The sequence below is a fragment of the Colobus angolensis genome, unplaced genomic scaffold (assembly GCF_000951035.1).
Source record: "Colobus angolensis palliatus isolate OR3802 unplaced genomic scaffold, Cang.pa_1.0 Scaffold172, whole genome shotgun sequence".
NCBI lineage: Eukaryota > Metazoa > Chordata > Mammalia > Primates > Cercopithecidae > Colobus > Colobus angolensis.
In genome coordinates, this window is record NW_012114844.1 from 4334633 (window position 1) to 4357154 (window position 22522).

General features: G+C 37.4%; 1 protein-coding gene across 1 annotated transcript in view; it reads right to left on the reverse strand.

Moving 5' to 3' along the window:
- IREB2 (iron-responsive element binding protein 2) overlaps positions 1-22522 on the reverse strand; it is a 63859-nt gene that overhangs the window by 27403 nt on the left and 13934 nt on the right. The window contains exons 3-8 of the mRNA XM_011938416.1: positions 12361-12526; positions 10016-10153; positions 8887-9105; positions 4801-4870; positions 3477-3660; positions 2030-2169 (exon numbers count right to left, since the gene is read on the reverse strand). Coding sequence (XP_011793806.1) covers positions 2030-2169; positions 3477-3660; positions 4801-4870; positions 8887-9105; positions 10016-10153; positions 12361-12526 — 917 coding nt within the window. The remainder of the gene's footprint in view (positions 1-2029; positions 2170-3476; positions 3661-4800; positions 4871-8886; positions 9106-10015; positions 10154-12360; positions 12527-22522) is intronic.

Here is a 22522-nt window from a genome sequence, read left to right on the forward strand (position 1 = left end):
TTTTTTTTTTTTGTAGAGACAGGGTCTTACAGTGTTGACCAGGCTGGTCCTGAACTCCTGGCCGCAAGTGATGCTCTTGCCTTGGCGTCCCAAACTGCTGGGATTACAGGTGTGAACCACTGTGCACAGCCCCTTATTCTTTCTTAGCAGTGCATAAAACAGATGGCATCTTAGACTTAATGAAATACTAATAGACTGATGAAACTGTATATTTAAATAAATTATATACTGACTATAAAAATTTTTCAAATTGTAACTACTGGCCCAAATGTTTACAGCATCTTTAATCACAGGCAAATCCCACTTTGGTAGAATTTGTTAACATGTGGTTTCAAACTTAATTCCTTCTAAAATTATTTTTCTTGGTTATTATACTATCAAGTAACCCAACCAGTTATTCGTCTTTTCTAAATTGTAAAATGGTCTCAGACTGGTATAGGAGGAGTGACTAAGGAGGTGACTAAGAATGAAACTATCCTCGATCTATGAATAATATTAATCCCTAACATTTTGTAAGTGCCAGGGATCACTTAATCCAAACCCTTTTTTATAGATATAGAAACTCAAACCCTACATGTAAAGATGTTTCCTCATGTATGGTTGTATTTTTTAGGATGAGAGAAATACAGATTAGATATTACAAACCAAATGCTGCTCTCATCAAAAAAACAACACAGGATTACTCCTGTAAGGATCATAAATGGAACAGGGTCTCAAAAAAGAAGTAATAATATATTTAATAAATGTAAACATACTTAATAGTTTAATTTTTTAACAATAAATTAAAATGTCAAAAAACACATAGTAATATTGTCAGGAAAAAATAGCCAGAGAAGCTAAAAAGCAGCATTAATTTTCAGGACGTCTAAAGTAAAAAATTGATTTCTGTAAAAACATAATGGGATATTCCTTTTCCTTTAGAAATAATCCTGCAATTCCCAATTGACTTCTTGATCTTTTGGTACCATACATTGAATCAGTAATTTCTCTAAGATGCCAAATTCTTTTCTAATTAGGGAAGAAGGATCAAGACCAAATGCTGGGAGGGAGGCATTATCATTTCCTTAAGCTGGAGCATCCGGAAACCCTTCATATCAATAATCTAAGCAAAAATGCTGAGACTGATACTCCTGAAAGCCTTTGTACCAATCATCTAACCAAAAATGCTGAGATTGGGATCCAAATTGGAATTACATGTGGAACATTTTCCAGGTACATTCATTTAACAAAATAGGACTTAATCATTAAAATAATGTTAGTAAAAGCCAGACATTTAGGAAGAAGAGTTACAAATTATTATTCACTAGGAAATCCGTGAGCCTGTGTATTAATACGCTTAAGAAGCTCAGTGTACGTATTGAAGTTCTGCAGCCAGTATTTTAAAAATTCAGAGAAAAGGTTTTTACATAATCCAGAGAAATGTTAAAACGGCAACAGAAAAATGATATATCACATTTCTACAGTCCATGTTTTTGAAAGCATTACTTAGTAGAGCAACAGTTTCTAACGGGCAAATAATTTAAAGATACAATCAACTTTTGCTAAACATTTTTTTTTAATTCACGTAGGAAAAAGAAAAAAAAATCACGTAATCAGCAAGTGTTCATTAAGGCAACAAGGCACTAATAAGGCATAATGGTTAAGAGAATGGACTCAAGAATCTGACTGTCTGGAATCTTTGTTCTATCCCTTACTACTCAGCCCTTCAACCCTTTGGTAAGTCACTAAACCTGACACTGTACCTTAGTTTTCTCAGAGTTACAATGAGAATAGTAATAGCACCCATCTCACAGACTTGTTACAAGGAATAAATGAGCTAACATAAGTGAACACAACAAATTTCTTTGTATTTATTAGTACTAAGTAAATGCTACATTTGTTGTTATTACTATAACTATGATGACATGGCTAATGTCAGAGACCTGAGGAGGATGCAGTAATGAACCCAAATCCCTGCTCTCATAGGGCTCTTCCATTTTTATAAAAATAATGTTCACTAAGTCGTAGAGCAACCACAACTTTAACTTACCTTTGTAATACCAAGAACAACATCTATGGATGTAACAAAAGGGTTTGATGACCCAGTTAACTCACATCCGACCACCTCTGGTAAAGTAAGAGAAACTGGCAGACCAAGCATAACTGCTTCTGTTTCAATGCCTCCAACCCCTAATGTAATAAAGACAGGTATATTAGCACCGTATATTTAAAGATAATTTATCTCTGTAACATCTGAATCTCTAGGTGTTTCATGAGCTTGTCTTACACAGTACTTTACAGAGTTGCTATATTGCTATTAATGTGGACACTGAACCCAAGGCTTCCCAAAAGAAATGACTCCACGCGCATGGTCAAAAAACTATTATTTTACCTTTATATTCAAGACAAAATATTAGTTTTAAGTATAGTCAAGTTAAAATATTAGTTTAAGTATTCATTATGCTAGGCACTGTACTGTATTCAAGATACAGATAAAAACAAAATCCAGTCTCTGCCAACCTCAACAAGTTCACGCTAATGAAAAAGGACAAAAAATTCAACAATTATAACACGCTGTGAAAGAGTAAGTTTACAAAGTGAGGTACACTGAACTCGGCAAGGCAGTTAAGGTTTTCAGAAGATAACTATGACCAGTCTTGGATGAGTTAATAGTAGCCACATTTCAACAAAGTCATGGTCGGCAGAATGCATTCTGCCAGAAGAAATAGCCTATGCAAAGTCATGGAGTATAAAAGAGCACAGTTAGCTGGGCTCAGTGGCTCATACCTGTAATTCTAGCACTTTGGGAGGCCGAGGTAGGTGGATCACTTAAGGCTAGGAGTTCGAGACCAGCCAGGCCAACATGGTAAAACTTCATCTCTACTAAAAATACAAAAATTAGCTGGGTGTGGTGGCATGTGCCTGTAGTCCCAGCTACTTGGAAGGTTGAAGCATGAGAATCACTTGACCCCAGAAGGTGGAGGTTGCAGTGAGCCAAGATTGTGCCACTGCACTCCAACCTGGGTGACAGAGCAAGATTCTGTCTCTAAAAAAAAAAAAAAAGAAAAGAGACAGCCCATATAAGTAAAGAAATGACTAGTCTCTAAGATGGGTGTTGGTGAGTGGCTAAAGGGACACCAGAGGTTGTGAAGGGCCTTGTATAAAACGGCAAGAAATCTGGACTAATAAAGAAGACCAGGAGAAGCCACAAAGTACCTTAGACAAAGAAGCAACCTTTCTAGACATATCTTCATCATTCAATTACTTCACAAATGGTAGTGCTGTGCTAGGCACTGTGTAAATTTCTTTTGATAAATCCTCTTTTACAACACTGATCACAAACTCTCGATTAATATTTTGTTGTTGCTGCTACTATTACAGATGAAAATCACAGAGCCTCAAAGAGGCTATAAAAACTCAATAATTTATGTTCTTTTACAATGTTCTTGACATTCTTAACCCCAAAAGAAATGAAATATATTTAGTCATTTACTTACCCCACCCCAGAATCCCTAAACCATTCACCATCGTTATATGTGAATCTGTGCCGACTACACTGTCTGGGAAGAGGAGGTCCTTTTCTTCAAAAACCACTCTTGACAAATATTCTAAGTTTACTTGATGAGCCATTCCAGTTCCAGGAGGGATTACTGCTACATTCTTAAAAACTCTTGAACTCCACTATATTTTGTTTAAATTTAAGAAATACAAATGTTAGTATTTGAATCTGTGTTCACAATCAAGGTGTAACAACACTAAAAATATTTTAACTAATGTTCAATACGGTAAATAAAAAGTTCATATCACATAGTTAAAAACAAAGATACAGATACTGAACCTAAATACATTTTTTATTAAGTCATCCTTTAGGTCAAATAAAAATGTTAAAAAAGTCCAGACAAATGACAGTATTCAACTGTGTTCCAAAGATTCTCAGGAATGGGAAGAAAGAAAGGCTCAGTGTACAAGGCTCCCTCCAAGTTCTCTCTCCTAAACTAGAGCCACTGTTTTCATCTTTCTTTACACAATAGGGTTTCCAATAAGATTTCATTTGAGGCACAAAAGCGTTCTACTACTATAATGCCTTTAGAAACTACTAAAGTGGCTGGGCAGAGTGGCTCATGTCTGTAACCGCAGCACTTTGGGAGGCTGAGGTGGGCAGATTGCTTGAGGCCAAGAGCTCAAGACCAGCTTGGCCAACACGGCAAAACCCTGTCTCTACTAAAAACACAAAAATTAGCCAGGCAGTGGTGCACACCTGTAATCCCAGCTACTCAGGAGGCTGAGGCACGAGAATCGCTTGAACTCAGGAGGCGGACGTTGCAGTGAGCCAAGATCACACCACTGCACTCCTGTCTGGGCAATAGCATGACCCTTCCTCAAAAATAAAAATAAACAAATAAAATAATAAAATAATAAATAGGCCAGGCACAGTGGCTCATGCCTGTAGTCCCAGCACTTTGGGAGGCCGAGGCAGGCGGATTACCTGAGGCCAGGGGTTCAAGACCAGCCTGGCCAACATGGTGAAAACCAATCTCTACTAAAAATACAAAAATTAGCCAAGCGTGGTGGTGTGCGCCTCTAATCCCAGCTACTTGGGAGGCTGAGGCAGGAGAACTGCTTGAACCTGGGAGGTGGAGGCTGCAGTAAGCTGAGATCACGCCACTGGACTCCAGCCTGGGTAACAGCGAGATTCTGTCTCCCCACCCACCCCCCACCAAAAAAAAAAAACAAAAACAAAAAAACAACTAAAGATATAAAAATTGTACCTATCATTAGTTTATATATTACACTACAAAAATTTCCCTGAATCATTTATACCTTAAAAAACTGAAGCCTCTCTCGATTTCTGCCGAATTCTACTTCTTGATTTTTTAACACTGTTTCAGGTCTAAAAGGAAGAAGAGCTGGCATTAAATATATGTATTACAAAAAAATACTTGCCTTGTTTCTTTCTAAGTCATCATTCTTAGGCATACATATATACAAATATATTATTAAAATCTTTGGAAGAACTATTTATTAGGTTTCTCAGAATTATTTTCTTTTCAATAAAGTTCTGCTTTAAAATAACACACTAGAAAACTACAAAAATGAGTTGTACTTTACGGAGTGTAAGAAAGCCACATTACACCAACGTCCAAAACTGTACTTAAGTGATAATAAAAATACACTGTTGGGTTATCCACTTCAAGAAAAGAGGAAGGTAGTAGCTTCAACGACAAGCATGTGCTTTCCTCCCACCTGGCTCTTGTGCCTGTTAAACTAGGAGATGGGTGCTGATTATTGCTATGCAGCATTGATGAACAATACCTCAACATCATTTTATAGTTTAAAAACAGCTTTTTGCAAAAATATTTCATTCATCTCATACCAAAAGAGGGCTCTACTTTATGTATAAGTAGCAGTTCACTTTACATGGATTATAGTTTATATGAATTATTTAAACTAAGAGACAAAAATAACTGACCTCTATGCAGTAACATAGTACCATTTTTAGAAAAATATTTTTATCTAATAGATATTTTAAAAAATTATTGCAAACAGCTTTAAGCTGGTTCTTTTACCTGCCAGCTGGTGACTGGGTGTTCACTAGAATATCAGTATAACTTAGATTATACATGTCCTCCAGGGACCAGATAATTAGTCCAGATAATTACAGTTGTTTAATTGTCAACTTTTTTTTTTTTGAGACGGAGTTTCACTCTTGTTGCCCAGGCTGGAGTGCAATGGCGTAATCTCAGCTCACCGCAACCTCTGCCCCACTGGATTCAAGCAATTCTCCTACCTCAGCCCCCTGAGTAGCTGGGATTACAGGTATGTGCCACTACACCCAGCTAATTTTGTATTTTTAGTAGAGATGGGGTCTCTCCATGTTGGTCAGGCTGGTCTCAAACTCCTGACCTCAGGTGATCGATCTACCCCTCTCAGCCTCCCAAAGTGCTGGGATTACAGGCGTAAGCCACCACACCCGCAAAACTTTTTTTTTTTCTAAACAAAGATTACTTTAATAGTTGAGTCATCTTTTGAAGCCAAGCATATCTTAGTGAGATTTTTCCAGGGCCTCAGGGAACACAGCTTTCTGCGCCACTCCAATTATTTTACCTTTCAACAGCACTTATGGCTACAAAGTGCCATATAAACATTTATTGGCTCATAACCTGACTTCAAATAGGGGGTAATTTGAAGTGCCAAAGGTTATGCTCTCATCTTTCTACTCAACTTCTTAAGTCTGTAATTAATATTTCATTGACATATTAAAGGATACCAATGAGTCACTATTATCACATAGCCAGGAACTACAATAAAATCTATCTTAATACTTTGTAATTCAGAGTCAAAATTATGGGGAAATGTTACAGAAGATTGGATTTTTAAAAACAAAAATATAGCACTAAGCACTTACGATGTGCCAGTTATAAAAAGAAACAAAAACTAAAGAAATCAATGATTTTGAATCAATAAATCTGCCTTTTCAGGAAATTAATTTCTGTATAAGAGGTGTTAATCTCAAAAGTCAACATGTTCTTAACAACCAGGACAACTAGGCAACAGGAACAAGAAAGTGATTACATAAAACTGTCAAAATTTGATGCCAAAAGACTCACAGATTATACTGAATCCTTAGAAAGGAAGAGCATACGAGGTCACTATAACCTGTGGCTTTATAAAAATATTAAGCCTAAAATTTTAGAACTAGGCAGAATTTGGAAGATCCGGTCAGGAACAAAGGAATTAACGTATTATTTAGTACTTAGGATAAATGAATGGACATTACTCTTAGCTACTCTAAATCTTAAATGTGTTAAACTTTTTAAAACCTAAAGTGTAAGTATTTTTTACTAAATTAAAAAAACAAGGCCAGGTGGAGTGCTACATGCCTGCAGTCCCAGCACTTTCTGAGGCCAAGGTGGGATGACTGCATGAGCCCAGTTCAAGACCAGTCTGGGCAGCACAGTGAGACCCCATTTCTACCCCCAAAGAAGGTAGATAAAACTAGTCAGGCCTGGTAGTGTGTGCCTGTAGTCCCAGCTACTCTGGAGGCTTAGGCAGGAGGATCACTTAAGCCCAGGAGCTGGAGGCTGCAGTGGACTATAGATGGTGACACTGCACCCCAGCCTGGGTGACAGAGACCCCCCCATCTCAAAAAAAAAAAAAGACAGTTTACTAACAATGGGATAAACTGTTATATTTTACATGAGTTATTTAAGACAAAAACAATTCACATAACTCTCTTAACTCACAAAATAAAAATATGGCTGGGCACAGTGGCTCATGCTTATAATCCCAGCACTTTGGACAGCCAAGGTAGAAGGATCACTTGAGACCAGGAGTTCGAGACCAGTCCGGGCAACACAGTAACACCCCTTGTCTACAGAAAAAATTAGCCAGGCATGGTGGTGCATGCCTGAAGTTCCAGCTACTTGAAGATGAGGCGGGAGGATCACCTGAGTCCAGGAGGTCGAGACTGCAGTGAACCATGCTCATGCCACCGCACTTCAGCCCAGGCAATAGAATAAGACTCTGTTTCAAAACAAAACAAAAAAACCGACTTTGGAAGGTCAAGACAGGAAGATCGCTTGAGCCTAAGAGTTTGAGACCAGCACAGGCAACATAGTGAGACCCTGTCTCTAAAAATAAATAAATAAATTTTAAAAGTTTGGGAACTTTATAGTATATATTTTAAAAAGTCGTAGGACTCCTTTTTTTTTTCCCCCTGAGAGAGAGTCTTGCTCTGTCACCCAGTGGCGTGATCTCTGCCTCCTGGTATAAGCGATTCTCGTGCCTCAGCCACCAGAGTGTCTGGGATTACAGGTACCCGCCACCATGCCTGGCTAATTTTGTATTTTTAGTAGAGATGGGGTTTCGCCATGTTTGCCAGGCTGGTCTCGAACTCCTGACCTCAGGTGATCCGCCTGCCTCAGCCTCCCAAAGTGCTGGAATTCCAGGCATGTGCCACCTCACTTGGCCATAGAACTCTTTTTCTTATTTAAAAAAATTACCTATTAGGAAATGTAGCCAAATCCTAGGAATAGAATTATTTTCTAGGCATATTTACTACTTTCCATGTTACCATATAGGAAATCACTTATTTAAAAGAACTTACTAGATTTGAAACATAAAAAATAATAATTTTATTGTTAACATAGGGCTTTTTTTTTTTTTTTGAGACAGAGTCTCAACTCTGTCACACCCAGGCTAGAGTGCAGTGGCGTGATCCTGGCTTACTGCAATCTCCACCTCCTGGGTTCAAGAGATTCTCCTGCCTCAGCCTCCTGAGTAGCTGGGACCACAGGGGCGTGACACCACACCCAGGTAATTTTTTGTAGACACAGGGTTTCACCATGCAGCCTAGGATGGTCTCAAACTCCTGAGCTCAAGTGATCTGCCTGCTCTGGCTTCCCAAAGTGCCAGGATTACAGTTGTGAGCCACCATGCCCAGCCAACATAGAGCACTTAACACAACAGGAAAAGAGAAGAAACCCCCAGTAGGAAAAAATGCTAAAAATATATACAGGGAATTAACATAAGAAATATGAATGACATTATAATGAGTATATGAATGGTACAAATGTACTAAAGTAAAAATTTTAGTTTAAAATGAGACCTCATTTTCTGCTTACAATTGTCAAAAAGATAAATTATCTTTACAGATAAATCTTAAGAAAGGTTTGTTTTCTTAGTAATGGTAAAGAGAATTGTACTTAGAGATCACCATTTTCACTATATTTACTTCTTTTAGTATAACAGGAAATACATATAAAAATTCAATCTAGTACTTAAGTGTGAAGGTAACATATTAGTTACAACACAACATAGTAATTGGGTGGGAATGAGAATAAATTTGATTTTCTTAACTGGAAAATAACCTGGTATTAATAAACACTAAGAAAAACAATCTCATACTCAGGCACTGGTTGCAAATGAAAAGGACACAGGATGGGTGTATTCTCAATCTGTGAAGAAAATGTTCCTGAGTTTCGGCCTAGTTCTCCAGAATCACAAGATCCTCGGCAGGCAGTCTGGCCTCTGCAGGGAAGCTTCTTAGGCTGCACTTTAAGTGGAGAAAGCTTTCCTGCTTTCTGCAGGTCACCACCTCCAGGGTTTGGTGCATTCTGTATTGCACTGTCATTCCAAAAAGAAAACAAAATAAAGCCATTTAAAAAGGACAAAAATTAGCTCTTAAAAAAAATGCACACTAGCAACGCTATCTGGAAGTAACTGAATGATGTTTGAAGGCTAATGTATCATTTAACTCAGGTTTCAAAGGCAAATCTCAGATTATATATATATGTGTATATACATGAAACAGGTCATTTAAATTTACAGAAATGAAAACATAATTCTAAGAGTCCAGTAAAATCACTTTCATATACTCTACTAATTCACATAACTTTTAGCAAGTACTGAAACACATATTTTTCCCCCTAACAACTTAAAAGAAATTTAGAGCTACAGTTTATCTCGAGGGAAAAATCTCTCTCATAGGCTATAATAAATTACAGTCTTATTCCACTACTCCAGGGAATGTTATAAAAAAGTTAATTTATGGCAACAGAAATACATCTTCTCTAGTTTGGTCTTAGTCAAAGGGGCCTTATAAATACAAGATACTTATTTCAGTGGAAGGAAAATAGAGCTTTAGTGAGTTCAATGTTTTTAATCACCAAATAATTAAAAACATTTATGGCTCACATCTTTTGATTCTTTCTGAAAGACAAGTAGGTTAAAAAACAAAAAGGAAACAAAGACTGAATTCAGAGGTTCACTCCAAAAAGCAGGTCCTAGGCGTATACATTTCTACCAAAAATGTCAGCAGAAATACACAAATATGAAAATAACTTTACACTCAGACTAATTCCAAAAACCCCCACCATTCCGAACTTTTCACCAGTTTTAGCTTTTATATACTAGCCAATACTAAATTTAGCATACTTTTCTCTGCCATAAATTATCTCTATTTCTTTTCCTCTACACGACACATTTCCAGTCAGTTAACTTGCATGGTTGTCTATAAATATCTGTATTGACGCACCATTTACTGAAGTCAATTTGTAAAGAATGGTCAACTGTAAGATCTGTTGGACAAGCAGGATGAACTTTCTTAGGATCACCTCCAAGAGTTTTCACTGCCTCCCTCATAGCAGCAAAATCCACCATTGCCGGTATTCCACTAAAAAATAAAGAATGGTCAAATTACAGTCCAAATTGTTTTTTATACATGCTTAATAAATGATAAATATAAACTTTTTCATTTTCACATTTTAAAAGTATCCCTGTCTAGTTTATATTCATTTTTCATAATGTAGTTATTATCTAAATTTAGGATATCCTGGTTTAATGAGAATTAACATTAACATTATCTAAGAACTGAATTACTTGGGCAAATGTGCCAAAAAATAATAAGAGATAATTTTTGGAGGCATAAGTGAACTTCAAGGAAACTGCCTGTGAAACTCTCTTTCACCATGTATTTTTTCTGATGCACCCTCCCCTTTTCCTAGTTCCACCCCCTTCTGCCTAGTGCCTTCATGTTACCCCAAAGCTATCCACAGTAGCTTTTGCCATTTTACATTCATCCCCCATCTATCCAGCCAACTATATAACAAGTATTATCAAATGCCTTCAGTGTGCTAGATACCAATGGTACAAGGCCAAGTCAGACATAGTTCTGGCTCTCAAAAAAACTTTAGGGAAGATAATGATTACAGAATAGTATCGTAAGTACTATAATAGCTGCATAAAATAACAGCTTGAGCCCAGGAGGTCGATGCTGCAGTGAACTATGATCATGTCACTGCACTCCAGCCTAGGTGACAGAGTGTTGACTGTATCTCAAAATAAGATCAAGTTTTCAATATGTTAAGTTTGAGAAACTATTGGCTATGTGGAAATCATAAGCAGGTAGTTAAGCAAAAGTAGTTTCTGAATAAATGGTGTAAGAAATACCATTTATTTCTTATGCGGCTATGTATTGCAAGTACTGTAATGGCAGCATACATAGGTTACAAAGAGCTGTGGCACACAAGCCAGATTTGAATGGGTGGGTGAAGAGGATGTTCTAGCTAACCCCTATGCCTCTTTCAAAACTCAGCTCAAGGTTAACTCTTCCAATAAATAATCCCTGGACACCCAGATCAGGCAAAATCTTTCAGAGTATGGTAAAGGCTCTGGATTTTGTTTTAAGTGTGATGGAAGCCAGCTGGTATATGGAGGGATAATATGACTTGATTAACATTTGTAACCAAGTCATTCCATCTACTGTGTAAAGAACAGACTACTGATTGCAAGTGTGACAGCAAGGATACCAGCTAAGAGACTACTGCAGTTACAGTCCAGGTTAAGAGAGAATGGGACTAGAACCACAACGACAGTGACAGAGGTGGAAAGAAATACTTGGACACAAGATATATTTCAAAAGTAGCACTGACAGAGCTTGCTGATAGACTGGTTAGAGGGTATTAAAGAAAGAGAAAAATCAAGGCTAACTCCTAGATTTGAAGCCTAAACAAATGGGAGTGTATGGTGCCATTTACTATAACAGAAAGTATATTTATACTTACTATAACTTAGAAAGAAATATGTGAGTTGAGATAGACAATCAAAAAATCAAGTTTTGATGGTTGGGTATGGTGGCTCATGCTTGTAATCCCAGAGCTTTGGGAGGCAGAGACAGGAGGATCGCTTGAGCCCAGGAGGTTGAGGCTGCAGTGAACTATGACTGCATTACTGCACTCTGGCCTAGGTGACAGAGTGAGGTTCTACCTCAAAGTAAAGTCAAGTTTTCAATATGTTAAGTTTGAGAAACCTATTGGTTACACAGAGATCATAAGAAGGTAGTTAAGCAAAAGTAGTTTTTGAATAAATGGTATACAAAATAGGTGCCTAATTTTTAATGAATTGCTTCAGTTTAGAAAGGGCAAAATTCTTAAGTTTATAAACTAACCTTAAAATTAAAAAAACAAAACAAAACAAAAAAACAGAGCCATCCATCAGGGAGTCTGAATTTTTATTTTTTTTCTATTTTTAGAGACAGGGTCTTGCACTGTCACCCAGGCTGGAGTGCAGTGGTGGGATCACAGCTCACTGCAGCCTCAACCTCCTGGGTTCAACTAATCCTCTCACCTTAGCTTCCAGAGTAGCTGGGACTACAGGCATGCACCACTATATTCAGCTAATTTTTAAATTTTTTTTTTGTACAGACAGGGTCTCACTACGTTACCCACACCGATTGCAACCTCCTGGGTTCAAGTGATCTTCCTGCTTTGGCCTCCCAAAGTGCTGGGATTACAGGTGTGAACAACGACACCCAGCCAAGAGTCTCAATTTTAAAAAGGAAACATATTCTAAGAGTTCATTTATGAAAAACCCACTACTTACGTAAAATCTTGAAGAAGAACACGGGCAGGGAAAAAGGGCACTTCAACATTGCTTTGTTTGGTTTTCCAGTCTAAAATGTTCATAACATCTTCCTTCTTCATTAAAAAGCCATCACAATTTCGTACAGCAGCTTCCAACAAGACCCGTATTGAATAAGGCAGAACATCTGATTCAATAAAATATTACGATTAATAAGCAAACAGTCATACCTACATATTATTTTAAAAATGCCATAGCAAAAAGTTAGATAAAGACAAAAATGCAGGTTTCTCAATTTAAACAGTTCATTTTTAATCTAACAAACTAGAGTATAACATTGTTCATGTTAACATCAGGTGTTTTGTAAATGACTTTCCTGTACATAACCTCAAAGCCCTGAAAAAAGCAGAGATAAAAACCTTCATACAAGAGTTGCATTAATTTAGGAATATCATACTGCAACCACGACAAATACTTGACATTCAAGGAACTCACAGAAAAACTAAAAAGCAGAGAATATCAGAATTGAATTCAATAATGTAGACATCCCCTAGTATGGCAAAAAGAAAATGATTAAATTGCATAAAGTCTTTAATAAATTTAAACTATTTCCATCAAAAATGATTAAAGTTTAAAAGTAAACTGGAATGCCTGAGTGAGTAAAATTCATTTCACAAAAACTGATTCACTCTTAATTACTTTAAGGACACAACTGAGAAAGTGATTTCAATATCTTTAAATTTTCAATCATATTAAATTCTCACACCAGATTGTGCCACACAAAAGTGTTTCCTTAGGATTTAAAGAGAAGACTGAATTGATATGGGGTTAGTTGAATAAATCACTGTAATTCACACAGTGGATTACCATGCAGCTGTTTAAAGGAGTGAAGTTACATGCTGATAAAGAGTGAGCTCCAGAATACATCATTAAGAGAAAAAGCAGGGCAGAACAGTGTTTACAGTATGCTAACTTTCCTGTAAGAAAGAGAGTTTAAAAACATACCCATAATATATTATTTTAAAATAATTAAACATAAGATCATCAAATGTGTATTATGAGAAATATAATCTTAAAAATACATCAGCATGTGTATTTTAATAAAAAGAAACAAAGGATAAACGAAAAAACTAAGCATATATCTCACACAGCATTTCCACTTACTTCCTTATTGGGAGTACCTTCTGGGTACTAAGTACAAAAAGAATCACAAGAAAGAAACGTATATTCAGTCATTAGTGCTGCTATTCACAGACTGTGATTTGTGTAACAAGCAGCAAGCAAAAAAGTACTTTTTGTTACTATGGTTTCAAGAACATACAAGTTTAAAATCAGACTAGCTAATGAGAGCTAAAGTAACACAAAGTTTTTTTTTTGTTATTTCACAGGAGCATTTGCATTTTGGGAATGAAATTGTTAAACCTGAAGTCTTGGAGAATATGCTAACTGTTCACTGGGTGGGGTGGAGGGGGGCGAGGAGGAGGAAGTACACAGAGAGAAGACTTCTGTGCCTGTTGAGTTACATTAGTTCAGATCGTCTAACCATTGTTCTATATATGTAATTTAGTTAATACTGTTGTGTTTGAAGTATACAAAACTCCTAATGCTCAAAGTATGTTAAAAGTAGAGGCAGTAAAATAATCCGTTTTTAAATATCCTTTTTTTAGGAAGACCTGTCTTCTGGGAGTGGTATTTGTTAACTTACCTCTTAGAGCTAGATATAGTACTGTACTTAGTCACTGAAATGATAGAAGAGGGAAAAGGGGTGAAGGGTGAGGCTCTTTGCCAGTGTCTCCATATCCAGAGGACAGGTTTTAGATATTAACCATAGGTCTCTATGGGCATTTTTGGTACAACATCTGTTTATTGTGAACAAAGTTCAATCTTTATTTTGTAACATCTAAGCTTTATAGATGTCCTGAGGTGACAATGTATGATAAAAAGCAGAGCTAGTGAGTTAGCCAATTTGTAAATATCTTGGTATAATTGATAGAAAACATGCATCTAGAACACAGAACTGTTAAACCACCTAGGTAGTGTATATCAGGACTTATTCAATAGGTTGGCAGCTGAAGGGCAGAAGGTAGCTTTGGGGTTCTCAACTAACAGTTCATGATATGTGAAAAAGCATGATACATACTGTATGATCTCAATCACATAAAATTGGATGTCATGTATATACACACACAAGACCTAGAAGGGCATGTCAAACTGCTTATGATTGTGGATGATTTTGTTCCTCATTTCTTGTGTTTTTCAGTTTCCAATAGCGCATGTTAATTTTTTTTTTAATGAAGCTTATTTTTAAAATCTGGGGAAAAAAGTCACAGTAGCCAAGTTAAAGAAAAAAAAAGTCCTTACATTTCAATTATAAACATGGATATGAACTTATGATTTATTTTTCTCTTCCTAAAAAATAGGTGTTTCCTAGCTCTGTCACTGAAAATGCCCAGAATAACAACAACCCAACAGTAACAAACCCTTAATAACTGTTTGTTTTTTCTAAACACTATTTCCTAAACACACACAACAGAACACTTTTTCAGAGAAATGACTGATTCTAGTCTGGAGAAGGATTTGTACAAAATGAGCCTGGGATATCCAGTGTCCGAAACCAAAGAAGTTATCAAAGACTAATAGGGATACTAATGGGTCAATTCGAGCATCAAAATGAGTAATAACTATAATTCACCAAAATACATCAAATATATAAATAGCCCTTAGTTCATAATGACTCTTAACCTTTCACTGATCACCAATGAAAGCTGCTAGGGTATCAACTCATTACTCTGAAAACTGACAAAGGGGGAAAATCAATAGTTAACATTATCTTTCCTTACTTCAGGTAACCAAATAGAGAAGAGTACTTTGTTATAGAAGAATTACAGCTGGTAAATGTGGAAGAAATGATGTAATTTGAAAGATCACCAATGTGCAACACCTAATGAAATAATGGATCTAGATAATGGTCACAAATAGGCGCTAAAATCATTAGGATTTATGTGGATGGGGAACTTGCAAGCTGATAACACTCATACCCACTTAGCATCACCAAAAGTAAGAGATCAGAGATATTATTTGCCTCCTGATGAAACAAAAAACTACATGTACCAACTAAGAAGTGTTCTTGCAAAAACAAGGATGTAAATAAACCTGAATCTAATTAAACCTCTAGCTCTAACTCCCAGTTAACCGGAAACATGGGGGATAGTAGGGAAGTATGAAACCCCAAAGAAGCTATCAGTCAAAGCTAGAATGTGGGACATTCTACAGAATAAAGAACCTAGGTTTTTCCATACAAAAATGGCATGAAAAAAGAGGAGAGGAGGACTATTAAAGATTAAAAGAGACAAAAGACATAACAACCAAATACTATGTGTTGGCCCTATTTGGATACTGTTTCAACGAACCAAATGTAAAAATATATTTTTGAGACAACCAGAAAAATCTGAATATGAACTCAGTTTTAGATTTTATTAAGTGGATGGGCTCAGTGGCTCACCGCCTGTAATACCAACATTTCAGGAGGCCAAGGCAGGTGGATCACTTGAGGTCAAGAGTTACAGACCAGCCTGACCAACATGGCGAAACCCCATCTCTACTAAAAATACAAAAATGAGCCAGGCATGGTGGCATGCGCCTATAATCCAAGGTATTCAGGAGACTGAGGCTCAAGAGTTGCTTGAACCCGGGAAGCGGATTCTACACTGAATTCTATAAGCGGAGACCTTGCCACTGCACTCCAGCCTGGGCAACAGAGTGAGACTGCGTCTCCAAAAAAAAAAAAAAAAACTGATTATATTAAGGGATTACTTAATTTTGTTAGGAATAACAATGGCAGTGTGATTTTTTAGAAGTCCTCTTATATATCAGCTACATATGTGGAAGAATACAGGTTAAAAACCAGTGAAATATATGAAACAAAAGATTGGCAAAATGCTGATAAATGGCTGACAATTACGTGGTGGGTTATAAGACTATTCTCACCCTACATTTTTTCCCGATTAAGAATATACTTATTGGCCAGGTATGGTGGTGCATACCTGTAATCCCTGCACTTTGAAAGGCCAAGGAGGGAGGATTGCTTGAGTTCAGGAGATCCAAGACTAGCCTGGTCAACATGGTGGAAACCCCATCTCTGCTAAAAATACAAAAAACTAGCCAGGTGTCCTGGCGCACGGGTATGGCTCCAGCAACTCGGGAGGCTGAGACAGGAGAATCACCTGAGCATGGGAAGTCAAGGCTGATCCTGCCACTGCACTCCAGCCTGGGCAATGGGAGTGAGACCCTGTCTCAAAAAACAACAACAAAATGAATATATTTGTTCACTTTTCTAGTATGTTCCAGCACTAGGTGAACAAATGAGATGTGGTATCTGCTCTTATGAAGCTGGAGCCTACTGGGAGATTCAGACCATAAACAAGTAAACAGACAAATATTTAGAAACAGTAGAAGGTGCTATGAGGGAAGTGAGTAGGGTTCAGGACAGAAGATAACACCCTTAGATGGGGTGAGTGGTGAAGGCACCTCTGCGAAAGTGTGATGACCAGCTGGGAGCGGTGGCTGATGCTTGTAATCCTAGCATGTAATCCTTTGGGAGGCGAGGCTGGAGGATCATTTGAAGTTAGGAGTTTGAGACTAGCCTGGCCAACATAATGATATGCTTAATTTTTTTCAGAGCAGTTGTAGGTTCACAGCAAAACTGAGAGGAAGGTATAGAGACTTCCCATATACCCGCTACCCTACACATACATAGCCTCCCACACTATCAACATTCCCCACCAGAGCTGTTCATTTTTTACCATCGAACCTGTATCAACATATCACAATCACCCCAACTCCAGTTAACATTAGGGTTCACTCTCAGTGTTGTATATCTCCCTACTTTCAATGTTTGAAATTTTTCACACACACAGACTCATAAAACTGTATGTAAAGTAGAAAAAGGACTACAGTATCCTTTTTGAATACTAGATTCAAAGCTTGTATTTACTACAGGTATGACCTCTGGAAAGTGACTAAGTTAATACATTTTCTCACTAAAATGGGACTGTCAGATACCTAACAGAGATGTGAAGAATATCTTTCCTACCTCATCTATCCAGTTGGTGCATGTAAAGCTCTCAAAGTACAATAAATAGTTGGCATTTAACCAGTATTAGTTTCCATCTTTACTTCAATCAGAAACATAAAAAGTCCCCCAAGCCAAGGGGAATTACAGGGTAAAATTTTTTTTAATAGAACATTTGGAGATAATGAGAAGGAAAATATTATCACAGAAATTATATACAAGATTAACCTTTTATTTAGATAATTATTATGGAAAAACAATCTCAGGAATATTTTTTGTTTATAAAAGTTATAAACCCACTAGAAAAAAAAGTGACAGGGAGAGGCAAAGTCAACAAAATTTTGAAAAACAGAGTATGACTAGATGGATGACTAGTAATGGATTGAGCAGAATAGAGACAGCTGAAATTTATAAATGTCTACATGGGGGAAAAGTAAGCAGAAACAAAGTTTAGGAAATCAGGATTTCCTGGGATTTCTTAGGAGGAGTGTTAAAAGCTAGCAGACAATGGAACAATGCCTTCAAAATTCCAAATGAAAATAATTTCCAACCAAGAAATTTTTACACAGGAAAACTATCAATCAAGCAAGGTCTCAAAAATGTATTTCTCAGGCATCCTTTCTTAGGAAGCTAGTGGAGGACACACTCTATAAAACCGAGAGTAAACAAAAAATAGAAAACCACTAAATCTTAGAAAGTCTCCAAAACAAAGAGAGCGCAGACTCTTCTACGACAACGGCTATGCAAGCTACAATGCAATCGGTCCCAGATGGACCAGAAGATGAAGTCCAGATAGGATGTCACCAACAGAAGAAAAAAAAAATAACCCATAGATTACATGATTATACCAAGAGGAGGAATTTAGTTCTTTTGGAGAGTTCAGAGATGATTTATTCATAACGACATAGAATATTAAGTAAACAAAAAAAGGCAATCCAATAATCCCAGGAAAAATACAAAGTTATGTAAGAAATAAGATACAATCATTTACCACATGCACTAAGAACATTTATAGTCACAATAACATAAATGCTGAACATTGACTCCACCAAAAATTATGAGTTGCATAAATACACAGAAGAAGTGTCAAATTACCATTTTCACAGTACAAAACTACTAAAGTTTAAGACTGGAAAATCAAGAAACAGTAGTATAAGAAGGGCAATTTAACAACATGGAGGAAATTACCAGAAGAAACAGTCAAGGGAATTGAAAATAGTACTCTCTGGGGAGTAGAAATTGGGGACAGGGCAAAAGGCTACTGTTTTAGTTATAACTAAACAAGTAGGGTTTTAAAAAATTCTTATTCAAAAATTAAAAAGCAATTATCAAGAGTGCTATGAGAAAACACTAATCACAAATGTATTTTATTTTTTTGAGACAAGGCCTTGCTCTGTTGCCCAAGCTAGAGTGCAGTGGCACAATCATGACTCACTGCGCCCTTGACCTCCTGGGCTCAGGCAATCCTCTCACCTCAGCCTTCAGAGTAGCTGAGCTACAGGCGTACACCACTATGCCCAGCTTATTTGTGTAATTTTTTTTTTGTAGAGATGGGGTTTCGCCATGTTGCCCAGGGAGTTCTCAAAGCAATCCTCCCACCTTGGCCTCCCAAAGTACTGGGATTACAGGCATAAGCCACCACACTTGGCCCCACAAATGTTAACTCAACATTTTGTCATGAAGAAGCACTAACGATCTCAAATTTGTCTAAATTTGCAAAAGTAAAGACTAGAGACCTACTGCCAGGGAAGATGCAAATGAATAAATATACCACTCTCTCTGAAAACAAAAACAAAATGTCTTATTTCTCCCTGTGGTAGCCAATCTCCAAGATGATACCAATAATACTTGCCTTCTGATAGTCATGCTCTCATATAATCTGTACTGAAATCAGTTCTGCTTGTCTGACTCAATAGAGTATGGCAGAGATGACAGAGTGTGTCTGCCAAAGCTGGGCTATAAAAGTATTTTGGCTTCAGCCTTCCTCTCTTAGATTACTCGGTGAAAAGTCAGCAGCCTATTATGAGACTATTGAGCAGCACTGAGGAGAGGCCCATATGGAAAAGAACTGAAGCCTCTCCATCATCAGGAAGCGCCAGGCTGTCAGCCATGTGAGCGAGGCCTTGGGCCACGACTATTCGACTAAGCCACTGCAAATTCCCGACCTACAGAAATTGTGACTGTCATAAATGTTTATTGTTGCTTTTGGTTTAATTTGTTATGCAATAGATAACAAATATGCTTTTCTTCCTCAACTTTTCCAACAATAACATCTGCAGTTGTTTATTTAAGACTAAGGGGCAGATACAGAGGTACTTTATATAAATTATTCCATTTAACCCTTAAATTAAACCTACAGGTAGATATTCCAGTAGAAGAGTTATAACAAGAGAGTAAACTAGCAGATGTGAAAAATGAACACATGCTCCGGTTTTTTCTTTTTAATAAAAATGAAACTCCCTATGTTGCCCAGGTTGGCCTCCCAACTTCTGGCCTCAAGCAATCCTCCAGCCTTGGCCTTTCAAAGTGCTGGGATTAAAGGCAGGAGACATCATGTCCAGCCTTGGTTTGCTTTTTCAACAATATTAATTCTACATCCCCACTTTCAAACTGGTATAAAGTTCAGGAAGGCCCATTTATTCCCTTTCTTCCTTCCTTCTCTCGCCATCTCACCTCTACATACGCTCTTATGCTCTAACTATACCGTCTTGCAAGTTCCCTAAACTTCAGAACCTCTCTGATCCCCACTCTTACCACACCTGTTCTTCAATACTGTGGGGACTTTCTCCTTACTCGTAGGCACCAGCCTATCCACGCTTTCCTTACTTATGCAGTTAGGGTCAATGTGGTTCAATCTCTCATCCCCAAACCCTACACTAATCCTCTTTGTTCTTTTACCCCATTTGCTCAAGAAAACACCAATCCTGTTCTTTTTTCACCCCACTCCCGCAGTTGGTCCACTCCACATCACCTCCCTGCTTAAGCACTATTCTCTTTTTTAAAACTATAATTCATCCTTTCCAAGTGTATGATTTAGGGATTTTTGTAACGTTAAGTTTACCAAGTTGTACAATCAACATCATAGATCAGTTTTAGAACATTTTCATCATCTCAACAGATCTCTCATGCCTATTTACTGTTAATTCCTCTCCCCCTCCTCTCTAACCCAAGAAACCACCAATCTACTCTTTGCCTTTCCTGTGCATTTCATATGAATGGAATCATAAAATAAAGTCTCTTACGTCTGTATTTTTTTCACTGAGCCTGCTTTCTACAGTTCATCCACATTGTAGCAGGTATCTATAGTCAATTTCTTTTTACTGCTGAATAGTATTCCATTGTATACCAAAGTTTTGCCTACTCATTCACCCACTGCAGGACATACTTTCGGCTATGAATAATGCTGCTAAGATCATTTGAAAATCTTTGTGTAATAAGCGTTTTCATTTTTCTTGGATAGATACTTAGGAATGAAATTGCTGGGCCACATGGTATAGTTATGTTTAACTTTTTAACAAACTGCCAAATTGTTTCCCAAAGTGGTTGCACTATTTTACATTCCCACTAGCAGTGTATGAGGCTTCCCATCTCTCCATATCCTCCTCAACATTTGTCATTGTCTGTCTTTTATACAGTACCCATTCTAACAGGTATGAATGGTAATTTGTTGTGGTTTTAAGTTTTATGTTGAGGAAGAACAATGAGGAAAAAATTCCTAAAACATCAACGCAGAGAAACTGGTACCCATGTAAATACATGATTATAACTTCAATCAGGTCTTCACTATTCACCCAGAAATCCTAATGTTTCTCTGATCTGCTTATTTTCCCGCACTCCACATCAATTAATTCTTATCTTCATCCACTCTCCTTAAAATTTAATCTCTATCTTCCACAGGACCTACCCCCACTTCCTACCCCACTGATAAACAGAAACTAACAGTTCCTACCTCTCAACTTCCTCCTACTATACCCACAAGCCTCGCTGCCTCTGAATTCACCCTTTCACCAGTTAAGGGAGCTGCAGACTTCTTCCTCCTACTAAATGATAACTTCTCTATAGGAGTTTTGCATCCTATTTCCATTAACCATTTTAGGACCCAAGAGTCATCATTTCCTCTCTCCTTTTTTTGCAAACTGGTTTGCAATTCAATTGGTTTCTTCCCATCAATATTTAAATAGCTCTTAGCCCCAACTGACAACAAAAGTACTGCTTTCTTCAAATTCTCTGTATTTTCAGTGCCCACTTTTCTACCTTCCATTCACCTTAGCCCTAATCTATATGATTTCTATCCTTAAACACAAATGAAGCAGGTCTAGCTAAAGTCCAACAGCCTTGTAGCAATATTCAACAGAGCTATTAATTACCTCCTTTTTGAAACACTCTTTCTACTGGATTCCACAGCACCATCTTCCAGTTTTCTTTCTAACATATTGTTGGAAGACAATTTTCCATGTCTCCCATCTCACATTTCTTCAAGACTTGTGAACAGAGGCAATGACTGCCTTTGTTCCAGACTACTTTTTCAGAGATGTCTATATAGTGAATAGTCTTCAAATACACGACAGCGTCTCGCTCTGGAGCAAAGAGCAGGCATGTTTACTACCCATTATAAAAGACTTGGGTTTCCTAAGCCACAGTTCCTTTTCTGTAACACAACCCCTGTGTGTGCAGGTGTTACCTGGCCTTCTTCAACATTACCCTGTAGCAACTGGAGCTTGGGAAACCAACATAAATACTGGTAATAAGGATAATGCTTTGCTGTGAATAATAAACTATCCACTGTCTCGGATCCAGGAGTCAGGTGCCTCCTGCCAACACACAGGAAACTATGTCAGGTTAATTTGTTAACTTTCAAGGAAGGTAAAATTTTAGATCCTCTATAGTTCTTTTTCATTTTTTAAAAATAGAGATAGAGGTCTATGTTGCCCAGGCTGGTCTCTAACTCCTGGGCTCAAGAGATCCTCCCGCCTCAGCCTCCCAAAGTGCTGAGATGACAGGCGTGAGTCACCATGTCAAGCCTTTATAGTTCTTAACACTTCTAGGTAGCCCTATTTTCCTTTTTAACCTCTACTCCTTTATCTGATCTTTAAATGTAGGAGTTCCTCAGAG